General features: G+C 49.7%; 1 protein-coding gene across 6 annotated transcripts in view; it reads right to left on the reverse strand.

Annotated features, from left to right (window-relative positions):
• The window catches only part of LOC102368863 (mitogen-activated protein kinase kinase kinase 3-like), a 92,952-nt gene that overhangs the window by 53,829 nt on the left and 20,143 nt on the right, over window positions 1–18,980 (reverse strand). For all 6 annotated transcript variants that reach the window (XM_006022953.3, XM_006022952.3, XM_025203364.1 and 3 more), the window contains one exon: window positions 474–583. In XM_006022953.3, coding sequence (XP_006023015.1) covers window positions 474–583 — 110 coding nt within the window. Of the gene's footprint in view, window positions 1–473; window positions 584–18,980 lie in introns of those variants that run through there.

Raw genomic sequence — 18,980 nt, forward strand, 5'->3', positions numbered from 1 at the left:
GCTCTGTGACTTTGGCTGGCTCTAGAAATGGGTTGAGTTGGTAGATCCAATCCAAACCAGCAGAGATGAGGTGATGCTGGCAAACACATGTACATGTGGGAATGTGTGTCCCAGTTGCATGTGGGAATTGGGCTCAATCCTGTCTTCACAGCTGGGCTGACTGGAGGCAGCCTTTGGGACCAGTCTGAAGCAAGGCTCAAATGGATGCCTTATTTGTTCTGTCTGGGTGGGTTTCAACGCTTCTAAAATTCATGTTGCACTGCTCGTCTGTGCTCCCGGGTGTTGCAATGCATTGCATCAGAACTGAAATTAGACGGCAAGATCCCTGCAGCAAGAAGCCTGACAGCTGCCTGTAGGCACCACGCCATCTGCATAAACAAGCACAACACCACACACCGCGCACTGCTTTCTAAGAGACCCTGGAGCCGTGCGGGCCTGCCAGGCATGCAGGTGGGAAGCTGGAAGCGGCTCACCTGTTTGCTGGAGTGAAGGCTGTTTTTGTTCCTGTGGCTGTCCAGCAGTCCCCCGCATTTGCCTAGGGCTGCCAGATCCTTCATAATAGAGTTGAGAGCTTCCTCTTCATCTGCAAAAAGGAAGAAATGAGTGAGTGACTGTTGCATGCCAAGTTGCTTTCCCCCAAAGCACCCTCCCTGCACACGTGGGGCTGCACAGAGAAATGCAAAGCATCACAGCAGAAAAAATGCCCTCTTTGAAGATGAATGTTTTACAGGTCAGGCTTCTCCCCCCAACATGGCCTAGAATTAATTCCCTTTGCCCTTTTCCTCCCGCTGGGAAAATTTTCCCAGGCGAAGGGAAAATCTTTCCACTTGACAGAGAAAGCTTTGGATGAGGCCCTTTACTCCCTTCCAACATCCATTTCATGCACTCTCACTTAGTCTCAGAAATGGTGTGAGCATGCTATGACTCTCCATCATGAAAACAGAGTCTATCAGGAAAGGGTGGAAGGGAAAAGGCTGAGGAGTGGGGCAAGCAGGAAGACTGCCTGGCTGGGGGAGAAAAAAGAGATAGTGGCTGGAGTACGTGGGGCCTCACTTTCTGTCCTCAGGTGTGTCTGCGGGGTGCCAGGAGCTCTGGCAGGTCCAGGCCATTTGGTCTGACACCAACCTGCAGGTCCCACAAACCCAGGTCACTGTTTCTCTGCCAGCAAACTGCTGGTGGCTGGAACCGAAGCCTGGACAATCACAGCTGCTTAATAATCAAATGTGTCTAGTGGATGCCCAGCCTCCCACCTGCCTCTCAAACCAAGACAGCACTCCTAACAAGAAGCCACTCTGCTGCGAAGACATGACAGGTGCAGCATGCAGACCCCATGGCTGTAAGGAAGAGCATCCAGTGACACCTCCAGCATTTCCCGGTTGCTTCCTCCAAAAAGAAACAGGCCACAAAACTGACACCCGCTGCTTATGGTGGGATGTCTCAGGAAAGCGAGCCCAAGTGCCAACATCATCGGAGCCTTTGCATAGATTTCCTCGAGTAGATGGAGGTAATTAGCTATGTTCACTTCCCCTTGATCTGCTGGCAATGCTGCTACCAATGCAGCCCGGGGTGCCGTTAGCCTTCTTTGCAACCAGGGCACAATTCTGGCTCCTACTCAGCTTATTGTCCACTGTAACCCTCCTGGTCCTTTCTGCAGAGCAAAATGCAGAGGCTCAAAACCAGCTCTCTCCCTATTTCTCAAGCATTATGTGTAGCAAGATTGCACGACGAATAAGCGTGCAAGAGAGTGGCTTTGGAAAACGGAGTCCACCCAGCACAGAGCAAGTTCTCCTCCCCGATTTCACCACAACTCTGAACTAGAGCGAGCCAAACGTTGGAAGGCAAAAGGGGCAGGGGGTACTCAAAACGTTTAAAGATTTGGTCATTTCACAGATTTAAAAGGAAAAAAAATACACACACACAATTTTCTACTTATTCAAAATATATATAGTGCGTGCATGCACATACACGTCTGTGTATATGCATCTATACCCACACACACGTCTATATAAACATACATACTTGTGTATATATATACACACATACGTGTGTATATGTATATATACATATATGTGCACATGCATATATGTATGTGTATACACACACTGCAAATATATATAAAGCGTGTGTGTTGTGAGTATATATACATATATAAGTTGTGTGTACACGTGCATAAAAAGAAAATTAATCAGATTTTATACTAGAAAGCCCCCTTTTGTTTTCACCACGAAAGAACTGAAGGGTGGAAAAAGATTCCCCACCTCTGATTAAAAAACCAACAACAACTTGTAGCTAAAGCATTTTTTCTTAGCCCATAGTATGAAAAGAAAAAAAGAAAAAAAGAATTATTCAAAAAAGAAAAATCTGACACAGAAAAAAGAAAAGAAAAGAAAATAGTAATGCCTTCCCCTCCCTCCAACCCCCTCCATGATGCAGCTGGGTGGAGCTGAGGTGAGAACAGATATTTTTCACAAGGTCTCCAGGGTTTTCACAGAAGTCCCTAATAACCATTTTCTGTTTGCTGTGAAAAAACATGGCAAAAAGCAGATATTCTCCTTTAAAGGAGAAAAACCCAAGAAACCGCAGGTTTCCCCTTGCAGGCTGGTAGAGGTCCAGCTTGCAAGGGGCTGCGGGGAGCAGAATGCAAGGGGCACCACGTGCGCATGCACACACACATGCACATGGCAGCCAGGCAGTGTGGTGGAGAGCAGCTCCTGAGCTCCCTCCATGCAAGTCTATAGGGGCGAGGGGGGGCGGTGGCACAAATGATGCATCGGGGGGGGGACAGCCCCCCCCCAGATTTCTGCACCCACAGCGGGGTGCAAGGATGTAGCTGGACTGGACTAGCGCCAGGTAGGAACCACCTCTGCAGCCCGCTGAGCGGGACCTGGCGCAGGAGGGAGCCTTGCGCTATGGCCACTGGTAGGCTTCCAAATTGCTTTAAAATTGTAAATATGCATCAATAAAACATTGTGTTCAACTGATACCTATACATATAGTGGCGTTTCATTTTAATCATGGAAAAACATGGATTTTGTGATTTTTAATCAAAGAATTTGGGGTGTTGTGTTTTTTTTTTTTTTTAAATCAGAGAATTTTGGATTTGAAAACAGAGATAACCAGGATCCCTGCTACTAACAAAGTTTCAATGAAACCTTTCAGTCCTTTCTAATCACGATGTGTTGATTCTGGTAATGGGGCCAGATACTAGAAGTTCGCCCAGGGCCGCCAGGAGCGTAGGTGCAGTGCTGCACAGTGCAAAAACATACGGACAGAAACGGCATGTTGACAACGCACTTCTATAACACCTGTTGCTAAAAGAGATGTGGCACCACTCTCACGTGTGAGCCGTTTCCCTGTTCCTCTTAGTCGCAGGAGGAACAAGCAGATTTAGAAATGAAATCTGGAATGGCGCTTGCAACAGAAAGGGGAAGATGCAAGTGGTGCAGTGAGCTGGGGGAGGGGAGAAAGGGCCAGAGGATGCCTTGTATGGTGGGGTTGGCTAGGACTTGAATTTACTGGGTGTCAGATCCAAAGCCCAGCTAAGTCAAAGGACAGACTTGCATGGAGACCATTGGGCTCTGGATCGAGCCCACAGATACCTTAAGAAGGCAGTATATACAGGAGCCAATCCAGTAAAGGCCGTAAGTATGGGCTGGATGTCGGTGGGGTACCGTCTTCAACGGAGCCAAGACAATTTTAGCCAGCGGAAGGAGGATGTGCATGACTAAGTGCCTGGCTGGACTGGGGCCACATTTACCCACTAATTAAGACCAGAGAGCTAGCCAGGTCCACAAGTACAAGAGTAAAAAGCATCAGCAAACCCTTAGCAAGGGGGAAAAAGATTAGAAATCAAAAATCAAGTGGAGAGGCAACCAAGTTCTCCACTGTCATCTACCACCACACCAGCAGTTTGTCTGTACCTAAGGGTCTCCATTTCCTGCATAGCATCACGTCCAAACAGCACCAGAAGGGATCACAGTAAGTTTTTCCATTTGCCTCCTTCCTTTCCCTTGCAAAAAGCATTTCTTCTCTTCTCTCCCGTCCCAGCCCAACCACAGTTTCCTAGATGACAGCACGAACCAGGCTGAGCCCTGCTCTCAATTACCGGCTAAACGTACAGCAACCCCAGCACCATAATACCAGCGCAGAGCTGGTCAGAGGAAGGGCACGCTCATCGTCCAACAGGATCCAGTTGGGTGTTAATCGTGAGACAGCTCCTCTGAGTCATTGCTAGTCTGGCTGCTCTGAAATCTCGGTTGAATACATTGTAAGATGGATTGACGGATAGGTGGGGGGTAACAACATTAACAGGGATGTTGCCAAGGTCTTTGAGCTAGTGCTGTTACCAAATAAAAGAAAGGCCAAGGGATCCTTAAACAAACTGCATTTCAGTTTTCTCCCACAATCTCACCGCTGCAAGCATTGTAAAGGGCTCCAGCATCAAGGCTTTGGGTTTTGTCCCTAGATGACCACAGCGCCGGAGGCCTCCAGGGACAACATACAAAATAGCCTGCAATGCAGTTTTAAATGTGAAGAAAGCTGGAGCTGGTCAGCTGTGCAAAATGCAAAGAGGCTGACAAAGAACTGCACAGCTGTAGCATGCACTGGAAACCTGGAGACTTGCAAAGTGGGCCGGGGAGTTTGATCTGAAATGTCAGCAAGCCCAGGGGCTAGTTAAACTGGTCTTCACTGGCTGGACAATACCCAGGCCCGGGAAAGCCAACAATATGGCTTTCAGGATGGTGCTGGCGATGTGCAGAGAAGGGTGCAGCAAGGTTACAGAAGGAATCCAGCTGCCCATAAGAAAGAGGCAGAGGAAAGCTCTATATTTTCTTACTACCTAGGTTAACCCTATAGGAGCACAGCACTGTCTTGAAGACCTAAGGGCCTTGTTGTACATAGCGATTTTGGTAGGAAAAATTAAGTTATGGAAAGCTTGTGCAATTGAGCACCCTGCTCCCTTCCTAACACGAATTAATGGAGTTCCCTACCTTACTTTTCCACTTTGCTGATGACTCATTTGCAAGCCAGGTCTGCACTAGCATAGGTCATGTCAGTAGTTTGATTTCACCAAAAATCAAACCCCACCCAACCGAGAATCAAACCAGGTTACAAGCTCCAACACACTTCCTCTCCTGCTGGACCTGAAGCCAAATCCTGACCTGCCCAACACCAGCCTAAGGGCAGTGCAAGCCATATCCTCTGCTGTTCCCACCCATCCATACTAAGACCAGCATGGCCATGAGTAGTTAAGAGGACAGCCAACTACAAAGCTCCAGAAGCTGTTTTGTGTGAGCTCTCCCGCCACTGACTCTGCAGGGACTCTTAGATCTCCTGCACGTACAGCATGGGCTGCAGGAGTCAGCAGTCCTCAACCACGAAGGAAGGTAGTGCAGATTGCTGACTGCAAGCTCCAGGAGACCCAGCAGGAGGTATCCCCAGGGTCCTAGACTCAGAACAAATTGCTGGGAGCCAAGAGACACTGCCAACCACTTTGCAATGCTGAAGACTTGCAGAAATCAGAAGCACCCACTAATTTGGGGTGTCGGGCCTGAATCAGCTAATGTTTCAGGAGCCCTCTCCCCCGCTCCAGAACAGACTTAGAGCCAGGCAATCACCCATCTGAAACCCAAGAGTTAATTGCCTGAGTTTGGGCTCCCAGGTACTGAGGCACTGAAAAAGAAAATCAGCAAGGCTTGAGATACTTAGGCCTGCCACGGTCTCAGATTTCAAGGTCTCCATCTCGTCTGTGGGGCAAATACCTTTCACTGAAAAGCACTTTGCTCTTCACCCAAGAAGCGCAGTGCGCAAAGCCTCATTTGCCTTAAGGAGGGAACACAAACATCGACATCACGATGCTCAGGACTGCTGCAAGATGAGACAGGAGTCCAGCCGCACAGAAGCCGATCTCTTCTTCCTCTACGAGTATGAACAGCCGTTTCCCTCCACTGAACCGGGACACGTTTGCATTTCACAAGCCCTATTCTAGGCTCTGCAAACAAAAATAGAGGTAGGGGGCTTCCCTGAAAAGCTGGGTGTTGAGGACAACCTGGAAATGAAAACATAAGCGGGTGCCAGGTCCCAGTCTCCTGGATTAAAAGCAAACACTCTGAGCTTCAGGATCCCAGCTGCCGACACAGCGGGAGCACAGTTTACATCACTGGCTGTAAAACCTCGCTCCAAGAGGACTCGCATAGAGATGACGTTTCCCAGATGAATCCTCCCTCCTAAACGCTGCTCTTAGGGTCTCCGAGCAGCCTCGCTGGAAGGGTGGGGAGCTTCATAGCATGGAAACGAACAGCCCGCTCAAGAGCTCAGCAAGGAACGGAGGAGCCCTCTGGATAATCCGAGCCAAAAGCCACACCCCAGGCTCTTCTGCGAAAGGAGTGTCGCACTCTGCTTGTTAGGCTACTTTCCCAGCTCCTTGGGGTGAAGGCTGACGAGCCTCCCCAGACAGGGGTCCCAGGGGAAGCAGTGGGAATCCCATGCAGGCAAGTGGCTTCCAAGATAGGGTCCCTGTTGACACGCATGAAAAAGGCAGCCTGGACACTACGTAGGAAACCTGCCTCCAAGCTGTGCTCAAGCTACAAGGCCCACCAGACACACAAAGTACTATGTGGTATACAGATGTCCTCAAAGGCGCCAGGACGTTGCGCTGGCTTTCTGGAACAGGAATGGAGAGCAGGTGAAAGGGACTGGGCACCTTTCTTCCTCGCTCTGTCCCCCCTTTTTTTGTTGCATTAACTTTGCCTTGCCGAAAAAGTGTCACTGTCACCTCGCAGAGTGAAGTTTACTATTTCTCTACAGAGCACATGAGCAGTGCCACCCATGCCAAGGCAGTTCAGGACAAGAAGGGGCCAATTACAATAGCAAACAGGAGCACAGGAAGATAACTCAAGCTGTTTGGTTTGGTATTAGCCATTCTTTTGGTCCCCCGTGAGACTATTTGCCCTCTGATCCCCTGCTCTGCTTTCCAGATCACCGTCATCAGCCCCTCTGTACGCGTCCCTGAGGAATTAACTACTTTCTCTTTCTTTCTTTTATTCCTGGGTTGCTGTAGAGCAGTGATTCTCAACTGGGGTGGCATGAGATCCTTTTAAGGATTGCGTGGCACCCCCCGGCACGTCAGATGTGCAAACACCTACACCTAATTCACACGATAAACCCAGAGATTTAAACAAAAGAGGACTCTATAGGGTTGAAAGCCATTCTGACCTGCTAGAGTCTGAGTTCTTTGCAGCAGAAGAACTGCTCTACTATTTTTCCATAGCCAAGAAACAAGTGAAAGCGAAGAGCTGGCAATTTCCAAGGGGCGCCCTGAGTCTAAAAAGGTGGAGATAAACTTCTCTAAAGCCAACTAGGACTTCTAAACTATGCTGGAGAGCAGTTCTCTTTTGTGTTTGGTTTTTTTAAGAAAAGTCCCTGTCTGCAGCCATTTGTAAGGAAATGAACTAGTCACTCTATTAACTGTAACTAGTATTGGATTAGATCCAATGAGACCACTGCACTCAGTGAGGGAGGGGGAAAAAAACACACTGCCATGCACTTCAAGGGACTTTAAAACAGGCCTCAATGCAAGATGCAGGTGCTCAGCCCCATCCCCCATCTGCCTCCTACTACCAAATCCATTATCTTTTAAGGCAGCACCCTACAAGACTGCATACAAAGCAAAAGTCCTTTCAAAGGAACTGCGGTAGTTTGATGCCCGTGTCCTCCTGCAGCAGGCACGCGCTTTGTGGTTGGTCCAGCTAGCCGGCTTCGTTTCTGCTGGGAGCAGAAGGCAGAAGCATTGTGGTCTCAACGTGATCGGTTTGCTTCCGAATGAGAACATTACAGCAGGAAGAGAGAGTCTGAAGGTCAGCGCAGACCACCCAACTTGGGTCCACTGTCAAGAGAGGCAGAAAGTGAAGAGGAGACAAAGGAATAGTTTAGCTGTGCTCAGATGGTCTAGACGGGAGTGTTATTGTTGGCTTTGCTAATAGGTCATTACTAAGAGGCAGTTCAAAGTAGTTTTGTGGAGCTGCTCCCATGAACAATGCAAGAAAAAAGGGCACCAGCTGCCTTTAGTGTCAAGAGTGGCAGGAGGGAGGCTCCAGCAAAAGCTGACGTGCTGTACAGTTTATCATCTCAGCACTGCCTGCAGCAAAATAGGGCCCAGACTGCAAGATTGAGGAGCTGCAGAAAGGAAGGTGTCAGCTTCTGAGCCATGCCTGAACCGATGCCTCAGCGCACTGCCAAGGGGCCACGCTGCACAGTAAGCTGTGCTTGTTCGGATAAAGCGTGAAAACCACAGCCGTGACCACTTGTGGTCATTAAAAATCCCACAGTGCTTTTAGCAGAAATAGCTTTGTTAGCCCCGACTAAAATTTCCTAAGTGCTTTCAGTGGGTACAGTCCACCCCTGTACGAGAGGCTGGGACTTCTCTGGATATTCCCAGACCAAGAGCGGGGCTGGATGAAGGCTGACGGTACAAATCAGGAACACGGAGGGAGTGGGGGAAAGAGAAGTGCCCTAATGACCAAAACCAGCCATCTCAAGCAGAGCTCACAGTGAAGATTGCAGCTAGAAGGAGCCTCAAGAAAATACACACAAACAGCTCTGACGCTCCAACAGCCTTCGCCCTGCCCCAACCTGTCCTCCTCCTTTCTTTGAAAATGTGATATTTTTGACACAGGACTTTTTTTCAAAGCTCCAGTTGAGATCAGGAGCCCACTGTCCTCAGCTGTGCACAACCACAACGAGAGAGGGGGACACAGTCCCTTCCCCAAAGAGCTTAAGAGCGTACAGCCTAACCAGACAAAAGGTGGGAAACAAATCATCATCATTTTACCTTCCCCCTACCCCATCTGGATGGAGACTGGGATCCAGGGCAAGTAAGCCCCTTGCTCGTGGTCACGGAGAAAGCCAAGCCACGGTGTACTGCATTTGTGGACTTGAAGTCTCTCCTGAATGCAGAGGTCAGACCATTTCTCCCAGTGATTTCTACATCAAAGCCATAACGTGGGCTGGAGCTAGAGCAGGAGTGCCAGACCCACCTGGATCCGCAGGCCAGATAAGCTCTGCTGGGCTGGACCAAACTGACCCCTTGCGCAGCACCCCTACCTGCACACTGATTTCGTTTCACTCCTCCCTGTCCCAACCCCAGTGTCCTTGCAGGCTCCTTCCCTGGGTATTGCTTGTCTGGTCTCTAAGGCACAGGCTGCTTTCCCCGTGCAGGGCCCTGGAGAGCCTGTGGCGGAAAACATAGCAGGGCATCACGCTGCCCCCAGCCCACCCCAGAGCTGATGCTGAGCCCAGGAGCCACCAGTGCACCCCAGGCTGGGAGCACGGATGCCCGACAAACATCCCCAGGAATCCCCGGTGTTCCCTCCCATGCACACAGTCCTCCTGCCACGGGCACTGAGGCCAGAAAGTTTCACATGGGTCCTCAGCCTGGGGTGTAGGCTGCCTACGGTGTCCCGTGCCAACCCCCTGCGCTGCATGCAGTGCATGGGGTGGAGGCCAGCTCACAGGGTCTCCACCCATGAGCCCCATCATATGCCGGATTCAACCCCTTACCTGTCCCCCTTACCTGAAAGCCAACCCTCCATCCTCCTTACTCCTTACTGCTTGCTGGACAGGACACCACGAGTTTCCACCCTTGTAGGAGACAGATTTCAAAGATCCTGCCTCTGCAGTTACCAGAGCCTGTGGCCAGCACCAGTAAAGCGACAGGCTTGAGATACTGCTCTTTGCAACAAGGAAGTGGTTTTGTGGTTGGGGGAGGACTCCGTTCCTGGTGTCTTTTCAGCTCCTGCAAAAAATACCCACTGGGGCAGATGGTTACCAAAGGGTTCACTGGAGGGCAGGACAAACCCCAGGTACTAGAGACAGGGTGCTGGCAGCAGCCGCTGACGCCAGAAGTAGGTAACTCAGGGAAATGTCCGGGTACCAAGCATGAGAGCCACCAGCACTGGATCTGCAGTGCTAGAAGTAAAAGGACTCTAACAGACACCTATCGGTCATGGGTCGATCATGGAGAGGAGACCTATAAAACATAAGTGTTTCCCCTGCCAACACCATGCCAGCAGCATCTGTAGCCATAAAGACAAACTATTTATCTAATGACAGACCATCCTCTATTTAAGCAAGACCCCACTATATACGATGCATCTCACTCGCTGGGCCATGCTTGAGGAGTGGTATTAAATTCCACCTGAAGAGTAAAAAAAATACCCGATTACTTAGCTTGCTAAATAACGGGTCTGAAGTGAATGTTAAAGGCAAGCACATTTCCGTTGTTACAGTATGTTGTCCCTCTTGGAGCAGTGAGTCAAATCAGGAGGTCATTCACCCTCCAGCAACCCCACAGAAGTAATCAGAGGTCACACTAGAGCAACTGAGGGCAGAGGTAGCTCAGGGAGTCCAGTGGACGAGCAATGCGAGCAAGAAAACCCTCCCCTACTGCTCTGCAGGATTCCCGAGACCTCTTTGAAGGCCTGCCCGTTGATCTTCTATGCAACTTGGGGCTTTGCTGGAGGAAAGCTCTGAGTTTTGGGGCCCTGGAAGATGTATTTACCATGTTCCAGGAACGGCACGGGTCAGGAAGACACTGCAGGCTACAACTTGTTTTCTCTTGGACCAAACAGTTCACGAACTTGGGACACAACTCACTTAAGTGGATTTTTGTTTTACAGAGAAATAACCTGAGGGGAACCGAGACAATGTGATCCCTGCATGCAACTGCAGCCCAGTCCTGGAGACGCCTGCATGCACAAGAAGCCCTGCGGACTTCAGTGGGATCATCCTGTGTGCAAAGATACACCTATGTCAAAGTGTTCACACGATCCGGAGCTTGATAATTAAATACAGGGCAGAGAAGATAGGATGGGAAAATAAGCTGCGAATTTTCAAACCTCCAGTCTAAATCAGCCAGATGAAATGGAATTCAATTTGCATTTGAACTTCCCTGAGGAAAAGCAAAAGACTGGAAGAACCCGGCTGGTGGGACTGAAAATACTCTGAGCTTCTTCAGGGGACAAATATCACGTCCTAAAACACCAGGTGACAAGTGCCTTGTAAATAGGCAAGATAAAGCCCCTCAAAAATGGTGATGTTAGGAGGCAAGCTTTATTATGCACTTTAAAAGGCACCACCAGAGGAGTAATGATTAAATCTCTCGTAAAAGAGACAGCACCCTTCCTTGGCGACTGCAGATCTGCAGGTTTACAGGTGCACCCTTTGCCCACCCCCTCAGGCTCAGGGACTCCAGAAGGGCTGTGAGAAATACTGGCAAGAAACCCTCCAAGATTCACAATTCAAGGGTTTGGTTTGCCTGCGGAAAGAGTGGAAATAAGGGCATGTTGTCAGGTCAGTACGGACTCAAGAAATGGTCGTTCTCCTGGAAAATATGGAAATGTTCCACAATACTTTAACTCCATGATGTTTTTGGAGAGTGGGAGCTCTCTGTGCCCCATGGGTTTCATTGGCACCCCCAACACAACCCTGCACCCGCAGGTCCCCTAGGAGCCCTCGTGCCCCACAACGTATTGCCTCTGATACATCACCCCTTCACCCCTATCCAACTGCCAACCCCCCTAATGCATCCCATAAATGAACATTTGGCAACCAAAGACAGTAGGAAAAGAGGAAGGCATAGGGAACAGCCGAGTCGGAGAGAGGCAGGGCCATGCAGTGGGGAGCCGGGAGTTCATCCCCACTGCGTCCGTGGGAGCCCCAAAGTGGTAGGAAGATGACGGGGCCACTGGGACTCGACACGGCACCTCTCCCACAATGGCCACTTGGTGCCAACTTTCTCTCCATTGTAGCCTCTCGTACAAGTAGCTTGTGAATGGCCCTACAGAAATATTTGTACCCAAGCACAGATGTGTAAACTGGGGAGCCGGGAGTTCATCCCCACTGCGTCCGTGGGAGCCCCAAAGTGGTAGGAAGATGACGGGGCCACTGGGACTCGACACGGCACCTCTCCCACAATGGCCACTTGGTGCCAACTTTCTCTCCATTGTAGCCTCTCGTACAAGTAGCTTGTGAATGGCCCTACAGAAATATTTGTACCCAAGCACAGATGTGTAAACTGGAGTGTAACTGGGTAGCAGGCTGACTTCCTTGTTACCACCAGCATTTTATTTTGGTTTAGTTATTTAGCTGCTTTGACTTCTTTTAATGGAAGTTTTTCTTTTTGATACTGGGGAGAGGTGGAATTTAGCACCACCGCAATTGTAGGGGCGATTGCATTGTGAGGAAAATCAAGTATTAGTTATTTCCATTCGCAGATAAAGCAGATTCTTCCTCCGAGCTTTCAGTAACTGCTGACCAAAAAGACCTGGGAAAGTCCATGTGGGGCTGCCCCCTCCAGAGCTGCGGGCACCAGACACACAGACTGTCCTTCCATGAGCTAGAAAGCCATCCTTCCTTTTTTTAGCCAAGGTGAATTAATCTACATTAGGATCCGCCACCCCCTTCCCCACATGCACACACCTGGTGGGGTTTGTCCAGCAGCTTTTAGAATAAAGACTCCAGCAGGAAAACACCCTCCTTCCCCCTCCCCACTCTCTGTCCTTTCCTCTAACAGAATAGCTGTGTCCACATCTGTTATGGGGCCCGGGTGCATGTCCCCCATACCCCTAACTGTCCCCGACCTGCTTCTACAGCCCAGCAGAGCTAACGGGGGGCACACACAGGGCTGAGATCAGAGCTAGGGGATGAGCCTCCAGGGAACTGCGCGTTTGCTGGAGGAAAATATACATATTATGCACACACATGTACACACTATTTTATATATAAATATAGTCCTAGGTGAGCTGGGTCTGCCCTTGTTAAGTCAAGGCCGAGCTGCCTGGGTAACTCTTGGGAACCAGGGAGCCACGTCGGATTCCCAATACGAACCAGAGTTAAGGCTGCAGCAATGCCAGGCTCAAACTCAGGCCATCATGAGCACAACTCTTCCTCCATCCATAGCACGTGTCCTATTCCCAAAGGCCCATCCCTCCCTCCTCGCACAGTCTCTTGCAGGTCTCCTGCACAACCTTCACTCCAACCCCTCCAGAACACCATTTGCTCAGGCCATGCAAGTGCATTGTAAATTAGAGCCTCAGACGGGCTGCTCTAGCAGACGCTTCCCTGCAAAGAACCAGTAAGAGGGCAATGCAGAGATAGCATAGAGCCAGGTTTGCTCCTCCTCTCGGGCAACATCTTCTGTGCTCTTCCTCCCAAGAGAAGCAGCACAGACTCCAGCCTGCTAAAAGGCTGCAATGCTCTATCATCATCCATCCCGCTGGCATGACTGGAGTTGGAGCTGCCTCTATTGCTGAAGGCCCAGTTTTATTTCTCACATCTGCACATCTATGAACTGTCAAGAAAAGACTCCCCAAGAATACAAGAGGGGGGCTCCGAACTGCGAGCACAGAAGCCCAGTTTTAAAAAACAGGCATCCAAAGAGATGGCAGGGGAGACATCTCACTGATACCGTGCTGCTATCAGCAAGGAGAAAAGGTTATTTCAAGGATGTGGGATATTTCTGTTCCAACAAATAGGAAAGTCGACCCCAGCACAGAGAAAACTGGACCCAAACATGGGAAGCAAAACTCTCGTTTCTCCACCGGCCTTGGATTCCTCCATTCATCGGTCTTGGATTTTCAAAAGTGCTTCCTTCTCCTATCCCGAGGCCTGACCCTTCCCTGAATTCAAAGGACTGTAAGAGTCTATAACAAGATCCAGTTCTACCGGCGGCAGAGGCTTAGCCAGCTAGGTAAAGCTTCAGGCAGAGAGAGGACAGAGGAGAAAGAAGAGTCTGCGTGCATTATGCCATGGCTGGTACATCTGACAATTCAGTATCTGCAGGGCTGAGACCTGCAGCACACCACTGCATGGCTGCATCTAACTTATTTCCTAAAGAACTACTTCCCACCCCCGAAGGCAAGCTTTTCCACCCAATCCATTGGAAGAATTACAAACACAAGGCTCACGTTTGTACCACAGCTATTCCCAAGAAGACACCCCCACTATGTGAGGGTAGACTTCAGCCTGTAGCAACTACCCGGTAGTTATTCTGAATAGATGGTTATGCTGCTGAGTCATTACTAATTACTGGGGATGAAGTGTGGCCTAATGCCTAAACACGGACTGGAATTGGGGTTTGTTCCCAACCTTGCTAGTGGCCTGTTGGCCACCCTTGGGCAGATCACTTACCACTCCATGGCTCAGTTTCCCCATCCATAAAATGGGGGGGGTAAATATAGATCTCCCTTATCAAGTGCTCTGGGATACACAGGTGAATAGATTTAGATCAATGGTTCTCAACCTTTTTAGACTGGAAGCACACCTGAACAGATCCAAGACACCCCTTAGGAAATGCCAGCTCTTAGTTCTCCCCATTTTTCTGTAGTCAAAAAAAGAACAGAACGGTTTTTCTGTTGCAAACTGCTCAGCAAGACCACAACTATGGATTGCTATTTGAAATCTCTGGATTTATCTTGTGAATCGTATTTGCAGACCTAACAATGCTGACATGGCCTGGCGCCCCACATCACCCTTGAAAGGATCTCGTGGGACCCCGGCTGAGAATCACCGATCCAGGTGTTATTATTCAGCAAGATGCAAGACTCAGGATTACAAAAATCCATGCATGCAAAGCGCTTCGCCACCTATCCGATCCACCGGTCCTCCGCCATCCTCTGCTGGGAAAGTCCGTCTCAAGAGATTCAGAAACAGAGGTGACTATCGCTACGCAAAAGAAGACGGTGTTTATACAACACGGCCCTGTAATCCCTGCGTGCGGCAAAGGCGTGGGGGAATCCAAGTGAAACCTAACCCGGCTTTGGCAGCTCCCATCCCGTTAAACATTAACAAGAGCTGAGGAGGAGGAGCAGCAGCACAGCTAGATGCACACACTGGGTTTGGGGCTGCTAAGGACATGTGCACACATGTTTAAGTGACCGGCCAAACCAGGCAAGTCGGCAACAGCCTTAGCCTCCAACTGAACCCGTAGATTCAAGACAGGCCCTTCGTGCATCTGCAAGTCGCGAGGAAGTTAGAGCTGGGCCCTTAAAGCACGAGTGTCACTCTTGAAAGGAAAAAAATGTTTACCCAGAAAGAAATGCAGCTGCCCGGTTCTCCCCCCCAGACCGATGAAGGTATGTGTGTTCTCATAAAGGGCCCTTTCTCCCCTCCCAGCCCCGCTCCCCCTAATGCTCAACAGCTCCAGTGAAGCCACAGTCCCGGGTCTGTGAGATCATCACCAGTTGCCATGGTAACGGTTGTGCTGTCCCAAATACCGCATCACAGGTCTGGTCCTGCGCTCCCCCGAACTCCCAGCTGAACTCGGTGGGAGTCTGGAGCAAGGAAGACATGTGAAATGACTCAGGAGGACGGGAAGGGGGGCCCCGGGAGGGAGGAAGTGTTTGTTTGAACACAACCAGGTTTCGTAATGTGCAAACAGGGCACAAAATGTGAAAGAAAGTAAATCAGCCGCACGCACGCAGCTCGAGATGAGGAGTAAAAAAAAAAAAAAAAAAAAAAAAAAAAAAAGCCCTTTACTAAAGGCAGGAAGGTTGTTACAAGCGGAAATCAAAGCAAGGAGGGATTGCAGGGTACGTTCATGCCTGGGTGGGTACAGGCAGCAATGGCAGGACAGGGGGAGGTGGTTTGTGCCTGTTTGCATGGGGCTGCGGGAGCGGACGTGACACCCCCAGCCCAGCCCAGCCCAGGCTATCCTTCAAACCCAACCCTGCTTGAAGAGCCCCTCTAGGCCTCCAGGGTGGAGGGAGGGCAAAGCCACGATGCAGCCACCAAGCGGCTGTGCTCTACCTTGTCTTACCTGCAGTCATCCCACTGCCCAGCAGCCTGGCCTGGAACAACCCCTGCACCCAAAGTGGCACCGGGAGAGCACAACCATGGAGGATCCCCTGCTAAAGGCATCCCGTGATGCAGGGGGCTTTAAACCCGCCTGCGGCCATGTTGTGTGCCCCCCACTAACACAATCCTGTGCTTTCCTTTTCTTGGTCCTCAACTTACCCTTCTGCCAAAACACAGGTCAAAGTTCTGGCCCATTTTTTTTTAAGCAAAAGATCGCATGCACATGACGTTAAACCTCAGGGCTAGATATGCACAGACCTGAATGTAGGCGTCGACAGTCCCCAGTTGACTTCAAAAGCTTTTTAGAAATTAAATTAACACTTAATGCACCCGTGCAAACACAGAAACACGCCTGCACACAAGAAGCCTGTTTGGGACACCTACAAATCACCCCTGAGCAAGAACAATTAGACAGGACAGCCGCTGGTGCTCTTCATACAGACGTCTCCCTTCCCTGCTGTTAAATGTGTTTTGGTGAAAGCTGCCCCCCAGCCCCTATAAGGTACAAACTTTTATACTCAAGGGCTCAGACAAGCTCCACTCCGCTTGTCACCTGGATTATTTCTCCATTTTGCAGTGAGTGTCAGCTCCGAGGCGTGTGTGCGTCACTGGGATTCTCCAGGGGAGAACAGAAGCAAATGCTGGGGATGGTAAAGGGTCACAGAAGCCACAGTCCAGCCCGCCGTTCGCAAGCAGCCAGTTACCCAGGAGTTCTTGAAAATCATCCGCTTCAAACCCTCAGTCACCACAACTACAAGGCAGACAACCACAAGGCCAAGAACAGCCTATGATGCACTATAGCTGAGCACAGGGGATGCACGGGCAATACCGATGACCTGTGCAAAAAATAACCCCTGCACCATCCTGAGTGTGAGGGATAATTCCTTCCCCACTCCACATTTGGTGATTAAGTAGAAGAACAAGACCCTCAGGCAGGAGCTTAGCAGGTTCTCAGCACTGGCAAGTGCACCAGCACACCCCAGTCAAAACCCACCACCTTAGCTATGGTCAAAATACTCAAGACCCTGCTAAATTAAGATGTCCAAATGCTCCCCCAATCCAGCAGCTACTATTACAGTCTGCAAACCAAGAGCAGGCTGTCACTTCCATTTCCAAAAACAGTTGAGAACTGCGTCCCTGTATCCGAAGCGCTTCATTCTTCGGACCCAGCCCTTACAGCAAACACCTCCTCTGGTCCCATGTCGGGTGCACGCTTCACAGAGCGCTCTGGGACTTCAGTCTACAGCAGTAGTTCTCAGCCTTTTTAGGCTTGAATTACAGCCGAATGTAATTAGACTCAAGGCACCCCTCCATAACGTCTATGACTTGAGTGGCCCTCTACTCCGCCTGAGATCTCTCCCATGTACATTGACCAACTTCTATGGAAGCAAGAGGTTGGCTGCCATCATTCCCCTCCTTCACCTGCAGCAGGGTAGGGCATTAGGTCTTGTGCGGTGTCAGAGTTAAGGGTAGTTTTATGAAGAATTCAGATTCAAGATTCATGTGGGATGGTTTGGATAGGGATGATCCTGCCTCAGGCAGGGGTTGGACTAGATGACCTCTGGAGGTCTCTTCCAGCCCTACCTCTCTCTGGTCACATTACACGGTGCTTACCTCCTTGCAGAGGGACTGGGCAGGGGGGACAGTGGTGTGGCCAGGCAGGAATGTCCTCATGGCACCCTTCCAAGGATCTGTTGGCACCCCAGGGTGTTGCAACACCCCAGCTGAGACTCACTAGTCTGTGGCCTTCCCCCACCACCCACCTAACTCCATCTAACGCTAGTGATCTGGCTTTGCCTGCAATCCGGCGTGGAAGTCCAAATTAAGATGTTGGATGTGCAGCTGCATTAGAGGCTATAGTCCCAGTGCCCACAGCCTGGCTAGTAAGCAATATCAGTTCTCTTTACTCTTTCAATCACTGGCTGCTACAGACTAATAATAATCCTTCACCCAGCAGACTAGGAATCAGAAGAAAACTTGATACTCTTCCCTTCCACTTTCTGCTGTTTCTCCCCATAAGCTCCCATTGTTCCACATCTAGCCTAGCAGCTCTTATAGGAAAGTCACGTCAGCAATGATAGACATCTTATGCATCTTGAGCTACATCTTATATCCACCTTACCCAAATTGGCCCATAGAGACCAGGTATGGTCACAGTGGCTTTTCCCTCCCACCCCCAGCATACCTTGGCCATTCTAGCCTGTCGTCTGTGGACAATGCACCCGTGTTACATACAGCTGATATTTCCAAACTGCAGACATGCATATATCAAGGGATCTAAGCAGCTGTCACGGGTATAAAAGGCACAGCACAGCACAGCGCTAATGAGTGCAACAAAACATAAGCCAGACACAATCCTACTCTAAGGGGACTCTTTATTTGGGTTTGGGGTTTGCCTGCACCACAGTCCTGGGAACTCCTGAAGACATCCTTAACTACCTAGGCTCAGGCACTGGGAATGATGGAGTTCAAGCACAGGCTGCCCTTCGCTCTCTCCAAGCATTTACCTGACTTCTCACATGGGTTTTGCAGCCCATGCTGACCTCCACGTTGCTGGACTGCACTGCCAACAGCATTCAAACGAGCTGGTTTAAAGCTAGCTCAGGTGCGCCTACATGAGCCACAGGCTTTGCAGTGACTGGCAGACAGGTTCCAGCACAGGACAGGAGGCGGGCAGCAATCAAACCATCTGTCCACTAAAACAAACTTTTTCTTATTGCGTACCCCCTTCCAGATTTACCAGCTGCCCCCGTACCCCAGCCAGCATACATTTATATGCCCTTTAAATGCCAATTATTATAATAATGAAAATTAAATCTGCCATTATACCATTTCTCCTGAATAACCCTCAAAGATGCCTTGCATACCCCCAGGGGTACACATACCACAGTTTGGGAACCCCTGTACTAAGAAGTGGGTTGAAAGCACCCACTCACTCATACTTATAATGAAAAGAAAACAAAGTACTGCTGGCCAACATTTTTCACCCCACAAACCCCCTCCCAAAAAAAACTTTGACAACAACAAAACAGTTTGTTTCCTTAATAGAGTTTTCCCTTTTTTATTGAGTTCTCTCTCAATGAAGTGTATTTTTGGATATTTATAATGAAAGATTTATGTCACTCTTT

This window comes from Alligator sinensis, unplaced genomic scaffold (assembly GCF_000455745.1).
Source record: "Alligator sinensis unplaced genomic scaffold, ASM45574v1 scaffold885_1, whole genome shotgun sequence".
Taxonomy (NCBI): domain Eukaryota; kingdom Metazoa; phylum Chordata; order Crocodylia; family Alligatoridae; genus Alligator; species Alligator sinensis.